Source organism: Sebastes umbrosus, chromosome 20 (genome assembly GCF_015220745.1).
Source record: "Sebastes umbrosus isolate fSebUmb1 chromosome 20, fSebUmb1.pri, whole genome shotgun sequence".
In the NCBI taxonomy this organism is placed as follows: Eukaryota; Metazoa; Chordata; class Actinopteri; order Perciformes; family Sebastidae; genus Sebastes; species Sebastes umbrosus.
In genome coordinates, this window is record NC_051288.1 from 16,086,658 (window position 1) to 16,102,951 (window position 16,294).

Below are 16,294 nucleotides of genomic sequence, written 5' to 3' on the forward strand. Positions count from 1 at the left end.
TGATACCTCAGATACCTACTGCCAGGCTGCCAGCTTCCTTTTTATTGGGACTTGTTGCACAATCGATGTGAATCCAGTGTATCATTAACTCTAAAACTGTCATCTGTGTTTCACTCACAAACAGAGTGACTTATCAAGGCCAGACATGAATGCAGGAGAAAGTAGAAATATTTTTAATTGTCATATTGTAAAAATCTGCCTACTCAATGCTAATGTTAGCTTTAAATAGTCTGAGTAATTAAAGTGTAAAAATATTTTTCCTGCATGAAAACATTTGTGAAGCTCAAGTTGAACTTACACCTAGAGATCATTTCCCAACAAGTGAAATTTGTCCTCCACGTATCATTTAGAAAGCAGCATGCAATGTTGAAATAGCACCATTATTTTATCATAAAAACAACAACTGATCACCCAAAAATCAGTAAAAATCTTCAAATGTGAGAAAAGTTTAGCTTGAAGGTTCATTATAAACCTTGGAAATTGTAGTTTGACAATCATTTTTTGGCGTAAAGTATTGTTACTGGGATTTTCTCCAAGAGGTGTGGCCGAAAGCTCCTGAACATTTCTAGTAAGTGGACCTTGTGATGGGATTGGTTTTGCCAAAATCAGAGAAGCTGTTTTGCAACAAACACAAACTTGGCTGAAAATGATCAGACAAACTGAAACAAACCCTGAAGCTGATACTGAAGCAAAACAATAGAAAACAGAGGGGTGGAAATACGTCATTCAAATCAGGATCTTATAAAACATTAAAGCCATGGATGTGCAAGGCCTTTAATGGTTTTAATATGAAGTTGTATCTCCAGTCTGTTTTTTCCCAGAATAAAAGTTTTCTATATAACGCAATAGTTGTAAGTAACAACACACCGAACAACAATTAGACTCATGTTGCTTTGGAAAGTGATATAAACAAATTGAAAAAGGAAAACAGTTGCAGCTGATTGATCTTTACTATGACAATTCAGAAATACACAACACATGACAGAAGATTAATATTGGGAGATGTGTTGCAAGATTCATTTTTCCCGTTCATTTATCCGTTGCAGAGATCCTGGTCGCAGCAATTGGCATATGTTGCCGTTCTACTCAAATAACTGCAGTCAAAAGCATTCATGCAACCCTGCATGAGGTGGACATCTGTGGAAACACGGAAAAAGACAGGATGGTAATAAGTAATGACTCTGAACTGATCCAGGTAATGTACAGTATTTCCTTATTGTTTTTTAGTTGAACAGTACACTGAAGGAACGGCCTATACTTACTGTATCCAATTGTAAAGATGATGGTGCCACAGACTTGATTTGATCCACTGCAGTCTCGCTCACATCCTCGACCCCTACATCGACACCTCAAGGCTTCACCTGGAAAAGAAAAATAATCCATGTTCAATTGTTGTATACAAACCAGTGCTGCATTTTCACTGCCACAAACGATTGTCCTTAGGCTCTAAAATCAGCTCAAACCAGACACACCGAAAACATAATATTATTTTACAGGTATTGGTAATCAGCTCCAGATTCTTGCGGAGGATGTCATTTCATTTCTGGTGAAATAGGCTGCAGGTGTTTGTTGTGTTTCCTGAACATTAACTCACCCTGGCTGACAACCACCAACACCAGAAGAGCGAGAATCACAGTCTTCATGTGTTCACGTGTCTGCACACCAACCTCTGCATGAATGAAGCAAAAGAACAGTGTGAGAAATCAAATACCACATTTAGCTGGAAGCACTTTCATCATTCACATATGAGAAAAACTTAAAGATATCCCACCTGGTTAACCGTCCTATTGAAGTTTTGATACCTCAGATGCCTACTGCCAGGCTGCAAGCTTCCTTTATATTGGGATTTGTTGCACAATCGATGTGAATCCAGTGTATCATTAACTCTGACATTGTCATGTAGGTTTCACTGACATACAGAGTGACTTATCAAGGCCAGACATGGATGCTGCAAAACCCACTATGACCCCACTGATTCACCAGGAGAAAACACAAATATTTTCAATTGTCATATTGTTAAAATCAGTCTGAGTAATTTAAGTGTAAAAGTATCTTTCCTGCATGAAGACAAAGCTCAAGTTGAACTTACACCTAGAGATAATTTCCCAACAAGTGAAATTTGTCGTCCACATATCATTTAGAAAGCAGCATGCAATGTTAAAATAGCACCATTATTTTATCATAAAAACAACACATCACACAAAAATCAGTAGAAATCTTCAAATATGAGAAGTTTAGCTTGAAGGTTCATTATAAACCTTGGAAATTGTAGTTTGACAATCATTTTTTGGCGTAAAGTATTGTTACTGGGATTTTCTCCAAGAGGTGTGGCCGAAAGCTCCAGAACATTTCCAGTAAGTGGACCTTGTGATGGGATTGGTTTTGCCAAAATCAGAGAAACTGTTTTGCAACAAACACAAACTTGGCTGAAAATGATCAGACAAACAAAGTTAAAGTCTAATGGAAAGTGATAAATTGAAGCAAAACAATAGAAAACAGAGGGGTGGAAATTATGTCATTCAAATCAGGATCTTATTAAACATTAAAGTCTTTGCGTTCTTCACCTGGAAATTGGTGATTATTGATATCATGAATAGACCCTAATGTCATTTTCCAAAGCATACAGTAGATGTTGACACTTTCCAAGTAAACAGACAACGTATCAACGGCTGAGCTGGTGTTTTCAATTAAAACAAATCAGATGAAAAGTAATTTGTGTAAACTGAAGCTTTTGTCAACATTATCCCCTTCCCCTGCATGCTCTGTATAACATTTTTTTAATTGTTTTTACCAATAAATCAATGTATTTTTTTGCTCGGACTATTTACATATGGATATTTTATTTTAATGTAATTAATTTGAAAAACACACAAAAAGGTGATTCAAAAAAGTGAATATACCTGTAACATGTGGAATTAGCCTTTAATAAGAAGTTGTAAGTATCTCCAGTCTGTTTTTTCCCCCCAAAATAAAAGTTTTCTATATAATAAACAATAATTGTAAGAAAATGAGTTAAAAATGACTTACTGGGGAAGTGAGAACAGGTGAGCAGGAGGTGAGGTGGAAAAGCGGGGGGAAAACAAATCTGTATTATTGTCAAAATTGTAAAATAAATAAATAACCAACTCAATGCTACCGTTTGAATAGTCTGAGTAACTAATCTGTGAACATGTGTTTACTGTAACAACAGATCACACAAAAAAATTAGAAAAGATGAGAAAAGCTTAGCTTGAAGGTTCATCATATCGGCAATGGAATTTGTTTTGTTTGTCAACAAATATTTAGCACAAAGTGTACTTCCTTCCAAGGGTTGTGGCTGAAAAAAATTCCAATAAGTGGACCTTTTGATAATTTTTTCTTTTAAAAACAATCTAAATCAGAGAAGCTATTTTGAAACAAAAACAAACTTGAATGAAAATGAAAAAAGCAAAATTATAATTGGAAACGAGAAGTTGAAGCACAACAATAGAAAACAGAGGGGTGAAAAATCTGCTATTTAAATCAGGATCTTATGAAACATTAAGAAAGTCTTCAGGGAGTTTTAAGAAATGTAAAATACTGATTTTGATTCAGCCAGCCTGAGGAACTGAGAAAGATCTAAAGCTGAGGAATGTAGACCAAAGAAGCTCTATAGTGACCCTCTGTAAGAAACAAAACACTACATCTCCACTTCTTCTTCTACCAACCAGAATAAACGTCTTTCTATTTATGTAAATAACACATCAACAATAAGACTCATGTCATGAATACCATTAGCAAAACAATGAAAAAGTGATGTATAAAGTGAAAAAGGCCAAAAGTTGAAACTGATTGATCTTTATTAGGACAATGCAACACCACACAACACATGACAGTCGTTTATTATTATGACTGGGAGATCTGTTGCATGATTCATTTTGCACATTCATTTATCTGTTGCACATATCAGTCCTGCAGCACCTGCCAGATGCTACGTTTGAATTAGTCAGCAGTGCACAGTTATGTGCAGTCATGCAACCCTGAATGTCACTGACATCTGTGAAAAACATGGAAAAAGACAGGATAGATTATTAGACTTTGACAAGTTTTCAATGAAAGTAACAATTCTGAACTGATCCAGGGGATTTTTTGCACCCCTATTATGTTTTTTAGTACACCGAGTGAACAGCCTTTACTTACGGGGTCCAGTTTGAATGATGATGCTGGCACAGACGTTATTTGATCCGGCACAGGTCTCCACAGGGCCTGAACATATCTTTGAGGTGCCTCCACAGCGACACTGCAAGGCTTCACCTGAAAAAGAAAAATCATGTTCAACTGTTGTATACAAACTAGAGCTGCATTTTGACTGCCACAAATGATTGTTATTTAGCTCTGAAAACAGCTCAAAACAGACACAGTGGAAACTTAATATTAATTGACAGGTATTCATAATCAGCTGCAGATTATTGTGGAGGATGTCATTCAATTTCTGGTGAAATAGGCTGCAGGTGTTGTTGCGTTTCCTGAACATTAACTCACCCTGACTGACAACCACCAACACCAGAAGAGCGAGAATCACAGTCTTCATGTTTTCACGTGTCTGCACAACGATCTCTGCATGAATGAAGCAAAAGTGTGAGAAATCAAATGCCATATTTACCTGGAAGCACTTTCATCATCGACATATGAAAACAACTTAAAGATATCCTACCTGGTTAATTGTCCTACTGGAGTGTTGATACCTCAGATGCCTACTGCCAGGCTGCAAGCTTCCTTTATATTGGGACTTGTTGCACAATAGAGGAAATTCCAGTGTATCAATAACTCTGACGCTGTCGTTTGGGTTTCCCTCACAAACAGAGTGACTTATCAAGGCCAGACATGGATGCTGCAAAACCCACTATGACCCCACTGATTCACCAGGAGAAAATACAAATATTTTCAATTGTCATATTGCAAAAATCAGCCTTCTCAATGCTTGTTAGCTTTAAATAGTCTTAAAGTGTAAAAGTATTTTCCTGCATGAAAACATTTGTGAAGTACAAGGTGAACTTACACCTAAATATCATTTCCCAACAAGTGAAATTACTGGGATTTTCCCAAGAGGTGTGGACAAAAGCTCCTGAACATTTCCAGTAAGTGGACCTTGTGATGGGATTGGTTTTGCCAAAATCAGAGAAGCTGTTTTGCAACAAACACAAACTTGACTGAAAATGATCAGAACTGAAAAAAAAGAGGAAGCTGATATTGAAGCAAAACAATAGAAACAGAGGGGTGGAAATTAGTATCATTCAAATCAGGATCTTATAAAACATTAAGAAAGTCTTCAGGGAGTTTCAAGAAATGTTGTAAAATAATGATTTTGATTCAGCCAGCCTGAGGAACTGAGAAAGATCTAAAGCTAAGGAACGTAGACCACAGAAGCTCTATAGTGACCCTCTGTAAGAAACAAAACACTACATCTCCACTTCTTCTTCTACCATCCAGAACAAAAGCCTTTTTTTCAAAGAATAAAAGTTTTCTATTTATGTAAATAACACACCAATAAGACTGATGTTTTGGAATACCATTAGCAATACAATGAAAAAGTGATGTATAAAGTAAAAAAAGGCCAAAAGTTGCAACTGATTGATCTTTATTAGGACAATGCAACACATGACAGTAGATTATTATTATTACTGGGAGATGTGTTGCATGATTCATTTTGCACATTCATTTATCTGTTGCACATATCAGTCCTGCAGCACCTGCCAGATGCTACGTTTGAATTAGTCAGCATTGCACAGTTATGTGCAGTCATGCAACCCTGCATGTAGCTGACATCTGTGAAAACATGGAAAAAGACAGGATAGATTATTAGACTTTGACAAGTTTTCAATGAAAGTAGCGACTCTGAACTGATCCAGGTGATGTATACACGCTTAAGGAACAGCCTATACTTACGGGGTCCAATAGGATACTTCAAAACCCACAATGACCCCACTGATTCACCAGAAGAAAACAGAAATATTTTCACTTGTCATATTGTAAAAATCAGCCTACTCAATGCTAATGTTAGCTTTAAATAGTCTTAAAGTGTAAAAGTATTTTTCCTGCATGAAAACATTTGTGAGGCTCAAGTTGAACTTACACCTAAAGATCATTTCCCAACAAGTGGAATTTGCCCTCCACCTATCATTTGGAAAGCAGCATGCAATGTTGAAATAGCACCATTATTTTATCATAAAAACAACAACACATCACACAAATTAGTAAAGATCTTCAAATATGAGAAGTTTAGCTTGAAGGTTCATTATAGACCTTGGAAATTGTAGTTTGACAATTTTTTGACATAAAGTATTGTTACTGGGAATTTCCAAGAGGTGTGGCCGAAAGCTCCTGAACATTGTTGCTGTTTTGCAACAAACAAACTTGGCTGAAAATGATCAGACAAACGAAGTTAAATTCTAATGGAAAGTGATAAATTGAAGCAAAACAGGTGTGGAAATGATGTCATTCAAATCAGGATCTTATAAAACATTAAAGTCTTCATGTAAGGGAGTTTTAAAGAGGACCTATTATGCTTTTGTGCTTTTTCCCTTTCCTTTAGTGCATTATATAGTTTTTGTGCATGTTGAAGGTCTGCAAAGTTACAAAGCCCAAAGTCCACGCCAAAGGGAGTTACTCTCCTCCACAGATCACGCAGATGAGAGAGAAAAAAACTTAAAATATAACAAAACATTACCTTGAAGGTTCATTACAGACCTTAGACATTATAGTTTGACAACATATTTTTAGCCCAAAGTATTGTTACTGGAAATATCCCAAGAGATGTGGCTGAAAGCACCAGAACATTTCCAGTAAGGGGACATCGTGATAAGATTTTTGTTTTTGGGTCAAAATCAGACGTCAGCTGATGTTGGCCACTTAAAAAAACAGATGAAAAAAACAAAAAAAAGACTCTCACAAAACTGTTTTCCAACAAGTGAAATTTGCCACACCACCATTTGGTGTGCAATGTTGAAATAGCACCAGACTTTCACTGTGTTGCGCATTTCTGGCATTCCGGTATTAATACAAAATTAAATAAATAAAGAAGCAAATTAAAACAAAAATATCAATTTTTGTCATGTTTCATCAATTAATTAATGGATACATTGATTTCCAATATTATTTTTGCTACATTTAATGACATGTTTATTCATTATCGAGTCATTAATTTATTAATTTATTTTTTATTTTGGCAGGTTCCATTCTATATAGGAATCTACTGAACCAACACAGTGAAATACACACACTGGGTTTCCTTTTCTAACACTCTTTGCAGCATCTCATCTCCCACAAGGTGGTGCAATGTGACCGAGAAAGAGAAAACTCAGCAGAGCCTGAGTGTGATCTGCAGTCCTGAGATTCTTCCTCAGTGATAAACTGAAAGAAGCTGAGATATGTGCCTTACAATCGTTTCAAGAGGTATTCCTGTCTAAGTCTCCTCTGTGAAACTGTCTAAAGAAGGCAAATATGCCAAAAAACAACATAGAAAAAAGGATAAAGGTGTCATTTGTCCCGCCCTAACAGGTGCAATAGAGCTAAGAGGAGAGTCAGGGAGATGTCAATCAAGTACAGTCTGTTCTGAAAAAAGCTCTAGTCAGCCAAATGATTAAAAGCCATGGATGTGCAAGGCCTTTAATGGTTTTAATATGAAGTTGTATCTCCAGTCTGTTTTTTTCCAGAATAAAAGCTTTCTATATGACGCAATAGTTGTGACTAACAACACACCAAACAACAATTAGACTCATGTTGCTTTGGAAAGTGATATAAACAAATTGAAAAAGGAAAACAGTTGCAGCTGATTGATCTTTATTATGACAATTCAGAAATACACAACATATGACAGTAGATTCATATTCTTACTGGAAGATGTGTTGCACGATTCATTTTTCTTTTTGTGTTGTTCATTTAGCTGTTGCAGAAATTCCAGTCGCAGCAAGTGGCACGTAGTGCGTGTGAACTCCACCATCTGCAGTCATCAGCACCCATGCAACCCATCATGTCGTCAATCTCTGTGGAAACATGGAAAAAAACAGGATAGATCAATAAGTAATGACTAATGATAAGAGGGACTTATCAAGGTCAGACGTGGATGCTGAGAAACCCAATATGTTACCACAGATTCACCAGGAGAAAATACAAATCTTTCTTTTGTATCATATTCGTAAAAAAAACAAAAAAACTAACGAGTTATTATGCTGAAGAAGTTGTTTTCCAACAAGTGAAAATTTTTCTGCACTACCATTCTGTTCAGTGTTGCAGTCATTTGATTTCATGCAGCCCTTGAAGTAGCTGGGAGCTGTGAAAACATGGGAAAAGACACGATGGATAATCAGGAAAAGTATTAGTTTCTTATTGTTATTATTATTATTAGTGGTAGCCTTTCACTGATTGCTCAGGCCCAGTGAAGACTAAAGCACTGCAGCATAAACGGTGACGCTGGCACAGACGTTGTTTGAACCGGAGCAGGTCTCCACTTGAGCTCCTGAACATATCCGCAAGCCTCCATAGTTACACCTCAAGGCTTCACCTGGAAGAAGGAAACATCTTGTTCGGCATCCTAATCAAACTAAAATAGTATAATACATATTAATATGTGATGAAATACACTGCAGGTTTGCAGGTTAACTCACTCTGGCTGACAACCAACAATACAAAAAGAGCAAGAATCACAGTCTTTATGTTGTCACGATGTCTCTGTATAAAAAAAGGTGGAAAAGTGTGAGGATCAGACACCATATTGTTGAATTATCAGCAAATTTTATAATCCACATATTCAAAAACATGATATATCTCACCTGATGAATTGTCCTTCTGAAATGTTGATACCTTGGCTTCCTCTTTAAACACTCTTTTTGAGTATTTTTTTTACATTACTTTGGAATATAAAGTATATTATTGAGTCTGAAATTGTCACCTGGGTTTTCCTCACAGAGTTACTTATCAAGACCATGCATTATGCCGGGAAAACCCACTGATACGCCACTGACTTACAGGAAATGTACTGTATGGTACAGTAGATCATTAAACCAAGAGATATAGTCAGCACACAAACCAGACATATCAAGATGATAACAGTAATGTCCCGATATTAACTTTTTTTAATAACCTGGGATGCTACTGTAGCTTAACCTGGTCTGAGTAATGAAGCTGCTGAAACACAGTGTGTTTGGAAAGTACAGTATGATGCAATATTATGTATAAATGTATATGTTTTCCCACATTTAGGTTTGTTTTCCACCAGATTTTCTTTTAACTTGTATAATCAAGTGTTAATAATCATGAAAATGATCCATTATAAGGAGGAAAATAAGGCATTTTTTAGTTACATTAGGTGCCGGTTTTCCTTCTGATAGGAAGCTGTGTTGTTGACATAACCTGTTGAAACTGAGCCAGTGGACATGAACCCAAAAGCCTGAATCATGAATCTTAGAGTTTACCTTTGTGTGCACTGAAACCCTGAATGAAAAAAAAAAACCCATTACATTAAAATATAGAATTAAAATGTTAACATAACTGAATATAGTTGTTTTTATGATCAGAAATGCTGATATGACTGCTGCAGTTCTTTAATACACGTGAAAAAATACTGTACATTCACTTATATAATCAGATTGAAAGTCAAGACAGAACAGCTCAAATAAAAAAAAGGGATAAGCGTTCACCAAATTCTCATTGAATTCACAGCCACTGATGAGAAAAACAACAGCTGCAAATCCTCTTCTTCTTTTATAAAGAAAGCCTTGAGGAGATTTTGTCTGTTTCTCTGTTCTTACCAGAGACTTTATTCAACTTGTGGATAATCTCTTCTGTAGAGTAAATTGATGACTGTATTGTGGTTGTACAGTAATTTAACTAAAATAATTCACAAATTTTATATTTGATGGCAGCTCTTAAATTTTCCCTTCACTACCTTCAAAGTTATATCAAACATGAGGCTCCTGCATCTCTTTAAACAGTCCACCTGAATCTCTATTTGTTGAATTTAGGATTGATTGAACTCATTATTTCACAAATAAATAATAATAAAATAGAATAAATAAGGGAAATCATTGTTTCTTTAATTGTCTAAAACACATCAAAACAAATATTTTAACTCTGTATATATATATATATACACAAATAAATATATAAATATATATATGTATATATTTAAATAAATAAATAAATATATATACAAATATATATATATAAATAAATAAATATATAGTACCTCCCATCATCTCCCTGTCAGATAACAGTAAAGAGCCTGAATTACAGCACAATTCAAACTTCCTGAACTGCCTAGGTGAAAAAATATTGAAACTTTCTTGCATCTAAATAGTTGTTCATAGAATATGTTACATATTCTGACATGTCTCTTTTCAGAAAAATGCTCTACATGAAGTGTGATAAGTGTGACACCACAGTAAAAGACACTTTAATACATTTCTGCATACTTTATTTTGTCAGCCGAGGAGAAATCATTCAAAAAGAACAAAGTTCCTGAATACTCTGAATATTGTATGAGTATCACAAGTTAGTGTAAAGTTGTTTTTTTTCCCCAGGAGGCATTCATATTTTATAAATTAACTTCAGTACTAAATATTTAACGGGACCCTTTTTTCATCTAAATATGTATGTCTTTATTTATGTTTAATTTATCCACAGCTATGTTGTGTTTATAGAATTGTAGATCTTCGAGAAAGATTTTTTTTTTTAACCTTTTTTGGTAACACTTCATTTTACAGGTCCGCAAATTTCATGGTAATGAGGTGATAATTAACAAGTAACCTTTTTGAGATTTCTTAGGAATTACTGCCAAAATACCCCAATATTTACCTGAAAAATGATCGAAAATGACTTTATTATAAACATTATTTAATAATTATATTTCCCAATAGCTGGTAATTTATTAAATACATTTTCAGGAAAAAAATACAAAGTTAATTGATATGCTTTATTTCCATGTCTGCTGGTAAATAGATAATAATTAGCAAATAACTTCTTTGAAATTTCTTAAAAAACTTCCTGAATCATTACATTAGCTACCAGGTTATATTTGTGTCAACAATAAGTCACACAATGGTGAGATTTGTGCCTGATCAGCAGTGTCTTCTATATGTTTTGGTTTTCCATCTCCAATGAAGAGCAGTGCACAGCTGCTTCTCAAGCCTAATAGCCCTTTTTTAATAATTATATGCTATTTTAACATATAATTATTAAATAATGTTTATAATAAAGTAATTTACGATACATTTTGAGGTAAATATTGGGGTAATTTGGCAGTAATTCCAAAGAAATTTCAAATAGGTTACTTGCTAATTATCATCTTGCCATTCAATTTTGCAGACCTGTAAAATGAAGCGTTACCCCTTTTTTTTGTGGAAAGAGCAATTAATCCTATTTCACAGCGCTATATTTAATGCCTTGGTGAGGAAACAAATAGGAAATTTATTCAAACCTCATGAAGGATCTTTAAGAGATCAATGGAATTACAATTGAAATCATAAATCATGGTGGATATTAGATATTCATAGCCCAAGAACTCACAAATAAAAAAATGCAGAACTGAGAAAAACATTCAATTTAAAACAATAAAACAATCTATGCTGTGTGATGCACATACTCTAGTCCCTATGTGTCGTTTCTGTTCCTCCGCATATTAAAACACCCGACCACTCTTTACCTGACAAATACAGTATCCGTGTACACAATCAACGGGTTGTCAGGTAGAATGCTTACACATTGATCTGGAAACCTTTTCCTTAGGAAAAAGAATAAATAACTTTACCATGCAAGGAGGTAACAGGTATTATCAATTGCAAATTGCTCTAATGATGTTGGAAAAAATATACAGTATATACTGGAACTTTTTTTTTTTTTTTTTTTTAAAGACACACTTCAGTAAATCCAAGATAATGCACAAATGACATGCTTTTGCATAGAAATGGTGTAAATTGTGTGGAGTTTGACAAAAATGAGAGCCCAGAAATCAAGAGGGGGGGAATACAGCACACAATCTCCAGCAGGGTCTCTTTAAACACTGTAAGAAGTTGCATGTCAATAACGTTGCTGCTATTTTTTTCCCAGTTGCAGTGAAGTCAGTGCCCCTTAAACGTTTTAATCAGTGAGGTCCAGACACCACGACTGCTCTGTGCTCTGAGTCTGAACGCCGATGCTGGACCTTCGCGATGACGCGCTTTCGCTGTCCCTGCTCTCCATAGAGCCCCCGTTCCCCAGCAGGCACTCCAGACTGGTGTGTTCAATGGCAGATGGATCGCCCAGCGGAAGGTGGGGCTCGAGAGCATCCGATCCTGAATCCATGGAAGATCCAAGAGGGTGGTCTGACAACGTGGGTGGAGAGGCAGACGCGGGTCGGATTGAGGGGTCCTCGATTTGGAAGATGGAGGTGTCCTGGATCAGATTGTGGGATGTTGGGGCGGACATCAGAACGCAAATGTTCTCATGTGAGGCTTGTGATAAGCAGAGATGAGGGTAAGAACTGGGTGACGAGTCCAGCAGGCTGTGTGTGGACGAGCCTGTGGGAGCACCGGACAAAAGGCAAGAGTATTCGTCGCTATCACTGGGAGGCTGCAGGCACAACGTGGGCTGGGACTGGCTGATGGTGGTCGGGCTAGCACTGAGAGGTCTGTTGTTGGAGTTGGAGTTGTCTTCATGCCCAGCATGAGGTGCAAGGCCCAGACCTCCTGCCTGGAAGCCCGGGCTGATGCTAAGAAGAGACGGGCTGGTCCACAGATGTGTGCTCATGCTCTCAGAGCTGTGACACGAGCCTAACCCGGAGTTTACAGAGCGGGGCAGACAGGAGTTGGCAGGTGGACCAGAGGACCGGCGGTGGCTCTCTGTTTGGGTTTCAGCAGCTCCACTGTAGCTCCAGAGGCCAGCGGGTGGGACGCTTTGGTGGCCTTCGTGGCTCCCAGGATCGTTATGGAGGTGGTAGGTTGAAGGGAGGTTGAAGGGCGCGCCCGGGTTGGGGGCTGTGGGAGTGCTGGACACCATTTGGACGCCGTACGGGTATGAGGCTTTGTAGTGATGCACCGATAAGTGGGCCTCGAGGAGATGCATCATGTGGTGCAGGCCCGTGGTGAGCTCAGATACTTCCCGGTTTAACGTGCCCATCTGCGTAGAGAGTGCACACAGTTTAGTTGTGACGCTCACAGACTTGGAGCTCATTCTGTCCCAAGCTTGCACATTCTATTATTACACCGAGCAAACGTGGGAAACTACGCAAGTACAGCTTCAAAGTACACACAGTTCTGTCCCCAGCACAGAGTGACGAATTAATCAGCTTCTATCTTTGAGGTTTAATATTGGACTCGTGTCCAGATATAATTTTCTGATGACCTCCCACAAGAGAGCCAAACCATTTTTTAATCCCCTCTATGACTAAGAAACGGCTTCTTACGCAGTTAGTGTAATCCAGAGGGACACAGACTGAGGTAACTGACGCAAATAGGGAAGAAAGTAGACAGAAAACTGGGAACAAGGGAGAGAAACGAGAGGGAAAAGGGGGCCAGAGAAGGGCCACAAGTAGAGCTAGGTTGTCATCTAATGTTTTTTTCTTTCAGATTGTCGAGTCAGCACTCCCGACTATCCTCTGCATTGCAGAAGTGCCCTGCTGACTAATTAATATCGACTTCAGACAGCACCTACCTGGGCCCATCTGGATCCGCTCGCTGCACCTGCTTTTGCTTTATTCAAATGACGAGTGCAGACTGAGACACAAGGCTGAAATGGAGTCTACTTGATCTCCTCTTTATGTTTCCCCCTGTAGATGTACAACCGTGGCTGATTACAGAACTGTATCTGTGAGAAACAAGTTTCTGTTGTCAGTGAACTCATTTCTAAAGACTGAAGTAGGAACTAATATTTCAATGTCGAAATAGCACCCAGGTTAAATTTTCTAATCAAAAATTCATTAATGCTTCCTGTGTTTCATATTCAGCGTCTCAGACGGGATGATGGTGAGGAGGATGCAGAGCGAAGCTGATTCGGAGCTGCGAGGCTACGTTGTTTTTGGTCCGATCGATTTTAACTCAGGTTAAGGGGGCTGTGCCTTACCTTTTGGTTGAGTTGACTGATGCTCTGTCTGACCTCCTCTGTCTCCAGCAGCAGAGTGGCATTAGCCTGCGTGGAGTCTGGAGAAATGAGGAGGAGAAAACAATGAGTGGCTGACTTAGTAGCCCACAACTCGGGCACACCACAGAGAGGATTTATCAATATTAATATGACAAAATTAGGATGGTGACTCCAGAGGATGCTAAATTACATATACAGAAAGTTCCATGTATCCATATATACATCCATGCTTGTATGTACAGTTGAATATTATGCAATCTAATAAAGCAACACTGTGAATTACTGCCAAAACATAATGTTGCAGAGATATTGCATTGGAATCAGGGTTATTATAGTAAACTAAAACTGAAACTAAAACAAAAATAAACAATGAAAAGTATTTTTAGTAAACTAAAACTAAATAAAAGCTATATATCCTTTAAGAAAAACTAAACTGAAACTGTATCGCCAAATACAAAAAATAATAAAAAGAACGTTTATTAATTTCAGTTTTAGTTTTTTTTAGCTCTAACATATCGTTACCGAAAAAAGGAGACGGCATGAATTTGTGTCAACTCTCGTGACGTTGAACCATAGAAATTGAACGGACTTGATGATGGTGCTACAGTATGCCGCGATTGCTTCACATTGGATACTAAAATAGTGCAAAGATTAAACATTAAACATTATGGCCATTGCTGTTCTCCAACCATGTATTTTGTATGTATATGTAGCTACATACTTATGAGACAGTGTGCTTGGCCAACAAAACAAACTAAAACTATATAAAAACTAAAACTTTCTGGAAAACCGAAACCAAACTAAAATTAGCAAACACACTCTGAAAACTAACTAAAGCTAAACTAAAATGAAATCTAATTAAAGTTTTTCTTAAAGTTCAAAACTATTACAACCTTGATTGGAATTAGTTTATGATATTATTACTACCCTTATGACTAATATCTTAAGAAATGGTTTACACAGGCTTTGTAGAAAGTGTCTTGATTATAAGTTGTTGCTGCAGTATCTTATTAGGATCTAAAAGATGGAAGCTTGTGAAGACTTTAAACATGAGCAGTTTCACAGCAGCAACTACCTGGAATCAATGAGGAATAAACAAAATCCAGGCGATCCTCCGGGAGGCGCTCTAGGACGGCCAGAACAACTAAAAACAATGTGAATTGGTCATACACATCCAAAACCAGTGTAGGCAGGTGCTGGACCAATAGAAGACAGTAATGAAAATATAAGTCTGAAGAAGAGCATCTGCTTGAAACGTCACTTGTGGATGTGCTAATAAATTGCACTTAAAGTGATAGTTCGGGTGTTTTGAAGTGGGGTTGTATGAGGTACTTATCCATAGTTGACGTATTACTTATAGTAAAAGACAGACGGCGTGTCCCCAGCATCAAGAAACAGACAGGACTACCGACAATGAAGCAAAAGAATACAGTGCTGTGGACGGGGACGGCAGAAAAAATTATTTTAGGCACCTAAAAGAAAGGTTAACCTCAAAAATATTGATATGCGTTAAAGTGTACGCTATATTTAGAATATTTTTCGATGGCGAACTGAACTGAAAGTGAAACGTATCTATACTGTTTTTGTCATCTGAGCCTGCTGGCTTTGGAGAGAGCAATGATAAATTTCACTTTCAATTCAGTTCCTTGTCGGAAAGGGCTGTCTGAAGGCAAGATAAAGCGGTGAAAATATTCTAAATATAGCGTACACTTAAACAGATGCCTTTCTTTTAGGTGGCTAAAACACGTCCACAGCACTGCATTGCTTTGTTCTGGTGTCGGTACTCTTGTCTGTTTCACCAAGCTGGGAGCACACCAAACATCATCTACTGTAAGTAATACACCTACTATGGATAAGTACCTCATACAACCCGAACTATCCCTTTAAGGGAGCTACAATGTGCGGACCTTTATTTACATTTTCATAGAACAACTCCAAAAAAATCAGGAGGTTCTTCTGTCCTACACCACAGTTTTTAAAAAACATTTTTAGTATTTAGGAAACTGTTTTCTATATAGATTTCTACTGTGTACTGTTGTGTATCTCGGTACTTGTTCAACTAAAGTAAATTAGTTGGACTTCAACTGAACTGAACGTGATATTCATCCCAGGATGACAGCAATCATCAGCAAAAGGCTCAGGTCAGATGAGCTGTACTGTACACTGCTTTGACCTCGGTTGTCCTTTAACATGTTCTCTGACTCTTTGGACACGTGGCTGTCATTTC

General features: G+C 37.3%; 2 protein-coding genes and 1 long non-coding RNA gene across 4 annotated transcripts in view; all 3 read right to left on the bottom strand.

The window, feature by feature from the left end:
• Positions 1-3,800: 3,800 nt before the first annotated feature.
• Positions 3,801-4,755, bottom strand: LOC119478964 (synergistic-like venom protein). The gene is made up of 4 exons (XM_037754064.1): positions 4,673-4,755; positions 4,501-4,575; positions 4,159-4,272; positions 3,801-4,015 (listed from the first exon to the last, which is right to left on the bottom strand). Exons 2-4 carry the CDS (start codon positions 4,547-4,549, stop codon positions 3,909-3,911), a joined length of 270 nt encoding a protein of 89 aa, XP_037609992.1. The 5' UTR covers positions 4,550-4,575; positions 4,673-4,755; the 3' UTR covers positions 3,801-3,908.
• A 3,690-nt stretch (positions 4,756-8,445) lies between these two features.
• On the bottom strand, positions 8,446-9,070 carry LOC119479902. The gene is made up of 3 exons (XR_005204772.1): positions 8,787-9,070; positions 8,622-8,685; positions 8,446-8,518 (listed from the first exon to the last, which is right to left on the bottom strand). It is a non-coding gene; the product is annotated as an uncharacterized LOC119479902 (long non-coding RNA).
• Positions 9,071-11,401: 2,331 nt separating this feature from the next.
• Positions 11,402-16,294, bottom strand: part of LOC119479901 (potassium voltage-gated channel subfamily H member 4-like) — a 48,500-nt gene continuing 43,607 nt past the window's right edge. For both annotated transcript variants that reach the window (XM_037755881.1, XM_037755880.1), the window contains exons 15-16: positions 14,050-14,126; positions 11,402-13,107 (exon numbers count right to left, since the gene is read on the bottom strand). In XM_037755881.1, the coding sequence (XP_037611809.1) occupies positions 12,091-13,107; positions 14,050-14,126 (1,094 nt within the window). In that variant the 3' untranslated portion in view covers positions 11,402-12,090. The remainder of the gene's footprint in view (positions 13,108-14,049; positions 14,127-16,294) is intronic.

Bases quoted from the DNA above. Each gene is read 5' to 3' on its own strand.
- LOC119478964 (XM_037754064.1), bottom strand. From the start codon at position 4,549: ATGAAGACTGTGATTCTCGCTCTTCTGGTGTTGGTGGTTGTCAGTCAG. The intron at 4,273-4,500 runs GTGAGTTAATGT...TTTCTTTTTCAG, and splicing joins GTTGGTGGTTGTCAGTCAGG to GTGAAGCCTTGCAGTGTCGC. The intron at 4,016-4,158 runs GTAAGTAAAGGC...TGTTTTTCACAG, and splicing joins CATCATTCAAACTGGACCCC to ATGTCAGTGACATTCAGGGT.